At 48.0% G+C, this 4,116-nt stretch overlaps 1 protein-coding gene across 1 annotated transcript in view; it reads left to right on the top strand.

Annotated features, from left to right (window-relative positions):
* Positions 1–4,116, top strand: part of EML2 (echinoderm microtubule associated protein like 2) — a 33,348-nt gene that overhangs the window by 7,309 nt on the left and 21,923 nt on the right. The window contains 2 exon segments of the mRNA XM_012811156.2: positions 3,281–3,430; positions 4,094–4,100. Of these exon segments, the coding sequence (XP_012666610.2) occupies positions 3,281–3,430; positions 4,094–4,100 (157 nt within the window).

The following is a 4,116-nucleotide window of genomic DNA, read 5'->3' as shown; positions in this document are numbered from 1 at the left end:
GCTTGAGGCTCTGTCTCAAAAAAAAAAAAAAAAATTAAAAAAAAAAAAGAAGTAAATTTGGGGAATACTGAAATTTAAGATAATGTGAATGGAGCAACTAGGTTTCTCTGAGAAGGGGATGTTTGCGATAACTGCATAATTAGGAGCTAGGGTAAGAAGAACTAGAAGAAGACCATTCGAGATTGAGGGCACAGCAGGTACCAGAGTTCTGTAGCCAGAGTGAATTTGGTGTATTTAAGTAACAGATGATGGGGATAGTTAGGAGCCCTGAATTTGGAGCTTGACAGAAATGGGTTCAAAACCCAGCACAATCCCAGGCTACCTGTGTGATCCCGAGTAAGTTGCCTTGACTTTCTTTGTCTTGGTGGCTTTCTCTGTAAAATTGGGTCTCATGATTCATAGGACTAAGAAATAACATGTAGGTGCTAAGCCTAGAGTATGTGTCCCATATACAGAGATCGATAAATAACTGATCTTTATTGAGCACTTACTATGTGACAGTCACTGTTCTGAGTTCTTCCATCTATAAATATGTTGAATAATATGATCTTTCTCTCTTTTTTTTTCTTTCAAGACAGAGTCTCACTTTGTCACCCTGGCATCACAGCTCAAAGCAACCTCAAACTCTTGGGCTTAAGTGATTCTCTTGCCTCAGCCTGCCAAGTAGCTAGGACTGCAGGCACCAGCCACAACACCCGGCTATTTTTAGAGATGAAGTCTTGCTCTGGCTCAGGCTAGTCTCAAACTCTTGAGCTCAGGCAATCCACCTGCCTCCACCTCCTAGAGTGCTAGGATTACAGGTGTGAGCCAACGTGCCTGGCCAATCTTTCTCTTTTGTGGCACTGAGAATTTATTTTTATAACCAGTGGGCTCCAAGGGCCTCTGAGGCCTACAGTTTGGGAATTATTGCTCTCAATTTCCAGGTGAGGAAACTGGGCCCATAAGAGGGGACTGAGCTCTGTCCTAGGGAGTTAGAACAGATCTGAGACAAAACGCTTTACTCTGGGACCCAACCTTTAAAACAAAACAAAACAAAAAGCTTGGAGTCCACACTTCAGGAACGCAGTCCATCTGCTTCTCTGTGGGTCTTGGCTTCCCCTGTGGAGGAGTCAGGGCGGTTGATGAAATGGCTTGGCCTTCTGGGAGCTCAAAGCCTTCTCTAGGCAGGTGAAAATATTTACAGGGATCTGGCCCAACTGTCCTGCCAGGCAGCATTTGATAAGCATCTGGGAGAGGAAGCTGAGATCACAAAAGCTAGTGTGGACCTCAGATTGCTCATCTCTGCACTGTCTGCAGGGCAGATATTTCTATGGGGTCAAGATATACATATTAACATTCATTCAGATATTTTTCTGGATATCTGGGACAGAGGGCTGGGGACTCAGCAGTGACTATGACAGCATTCTTCTTGCCCTTCTGGGGCTTATGGAATAGCAGGGGAGCACTCATTGACAGTGACAACCTGTGGGAGGCCAGTATGGAGACCCCACACTGGGGCAGCTGACCCAACCTGTAATCAGGAGTGGCTTCCTGGAGGATGAGATAGAGAAGTAGAAAGAGCAGCCCGGTCTTAGCCACCATGGAACTCAGTCTCCTTGAGGAATAGGGGCAGTTAATGAATCAATCAGATAATTACTAACTGGATAATCTAGTGGAGGAAATGAGTCTGAGAGCTGCTCTGAGGAGGTGATAGTTGAGAAGGGTGGTGGGAAGAGTGTTCTAGGCAAAGGGAAAGGTTAATACCAAGACCTGGGGTGGTGATAATGATAACTGGCAGTTTAAGGAACTCCAAGGTCAGACAACAAGGGAGTGCAGTAGCCCTGCTAGGGCCACAGAGGGGCCAATCAGGCCAGTTGAGAGGGGCTAGGACTTTCTCCTAGGAGCAATGGAGAGCCACGAAAGTTCTGAACAGGGAAGAGACAACCATTCCTCTAACAGATACTAGACTCAGTGTCTATTGTGTGCCAGTCCCTGATCTCAGGACACGGGGTGCAGCATGAACAAAACACACGAAGATCCCTGCCTTCTTGGAGTGGTCACTCCACTCACAGAGACAGATAATACATTGAGCAGATAGGGTCCAGGATGCTGATAAGTACATTGGAGAAAAGGCAGGGAAGGGGTGCGGCGGAGGGGTGTGGGTTTGCAGTTTTAAGTAGAATGGGCATGGCCAGGTGTGATGGCTTATGCCTGTAATTCCAGCCCTGTGAGAGGCTAAGGCAGGTGGATTAGGCAGCCTGAGCAAGACCAAGACCAAAAATAGAAAAACTAGCCAGTTGTGGTGGCAGGCACCTATAGTCCCAGTTACTTGGGAGGATGAGACAGGAGGATCACTTGAACCCAAGATTTTGAGGTGGCTGTGAGCTGTGACAACACGGCACTCAACCCAAGGTGACAAAGTGAGACTATCGGCAAAAAGAAAAAAAAAAAAGAATGGTCAGGAAAGGCTTCTTCAAGTAACTGATAGATAAGCAGAGACCTGAAGGAGGAGAGAGAGCCATGGAGACATAAAAGGGAAAAGTGTTCAGGTGGAGGGAACAGCAAGTGCAAAGGCCCTGAGGTGAGATGGGGGGAGGGTTGAGTATGGCCAGAGCTGAGCAGGCATTTGGGGAGAGGGGTTGGGGCCCAAATCAGCCAGCTTTGGACTTTCATAAGGACTCTGACTGTGGTGTGAGTGAGGTGGCATCCATGGAAAGGATATGAGCTGACGTCAATGTTACAGCCTCTCTGGGGAAAAGGAGGGTGTTTTAGTTTCCTGTGGCTGCTATAACAATTACCATGAACTTGGTGGCTTAAACAACAGAAAATTTTACTCTTGACAGTTCTGGAAGCCACAAGTCCACAATTAAGGTGTCTGCAGGCCCCCTCTAGAGGCTCTGGGGGAAGAATTTGGTCCATGCCTATCACCTAGTCTTTGGTGGCTGCCAGCAATCCTTGAGGCTTCTTGACTTGTAAGCATATTACTCCAATCTCTGCCTTCACGTGGCCTCTGTCCCCGAACCCCCACTCTATCTGTGTCTTTTCCTCTTCTGTCTTTTATAAGGACATTTGTCATTGGATTTAGGGCCCACTCCAGAATGATCTCATCTTGAGATCCATGACTGTATCTGTAAAGACCCATTTCCATATAAGGTTACAGTCACAGGTTCTGGGGGATAAGACTTGGACATTTGTTTGGAGGTGGGTGGGGACCATCATTCACCACCACAGGCGCAGGAGTAGAAACCTCATACTGATGCCATGCAGAACAGCTCCTTAACCAGCCCCTGGGCATCTCCAGCTATGGCTACCGTGGCCGAGACTGTCGGGCCAATCTTTACCTGCTGCCCACAGGGGAAATAGTGTATTTTGTGGCCTCCGTGGTTGTGCTGTACAGCGTGGAAGAACAGAGGCAACGGCACTACGTAGGACACAATGATGACATCAAATGGTGAGGCATGGGAGGATGGGGAGGGAAGAGAGCTGTGGCTTGGGGTGCAGACCAGCCCAGCCCCTACCTCTACTAGACTTCATTACTATCCCTGCCACTGTGAGGTGGGGGAGGGGCCAAGCCTTTGTTCCATCTCCAAAGCCACCAGCTGCCTCCAGGCTGAATTCAGTGGGAAAATGTGGAATGACTATCAATATTTCAAATGTTTGGCCAGGTGTGATGGCTCACACCTGTAACCCTAGCACTCTGGGAGGCTGAGGCAGGTGGATTGCTTGAGCTCAGGAGTTTGAGACCAGCCTGAGCAAGACTGAGACCTCTCTACAAATGGCTGAGCGTTGTAGCAGGCACCTTAGTCCCAGCTATCAGGGAGACTGAGGCAAGAGGATTGGTTGAGCCCAGGACTTTGAAGCTCTGTGAACTATAATACCAGGGTACTCTACCCAGGGCAACAGAGTGAGGCTCTGTCTCAAAAAAAAAAATTTTTTTTTAAATGTTGGTGAATTCACTTAATGCATGGCTCTTTTGCTTTTTTTGAAAACTCTGAACTGACCTAGATAGTGTGGTGGTTGGTGGATGGAAGTGGTAGCGGCCCCTTTAAAAATTGATATACTGGCTCGGCGCCTATAGCTCAACCAGCTAAGGCGCCAGCCACGTACACCTAAGGTGGCGGGTTCGAATCCCCAGCC

The sequence above is a fragment of the Otolemur garnettii genome, unplaced genomic scaffold (genome assembly GCF_000181295.1).
Source record: "Otolemur garnettii isolate 467f Iridium unplaced genomic scaffold, OtoGar3 scaffold00152, whole genome shotgun sequence".
Classification (NCBI taxonomy): Eukaryota; Metazoa; Chordata; class Mammalia; order Primates; family Galagidae; genus Otolemur; species Otolemur garnettii.
The sequence above is the reverse complement of the archived record's forward strand: the minus strand, read 5'-3'. Positions and strand labels throughout refer to the sequence as shown.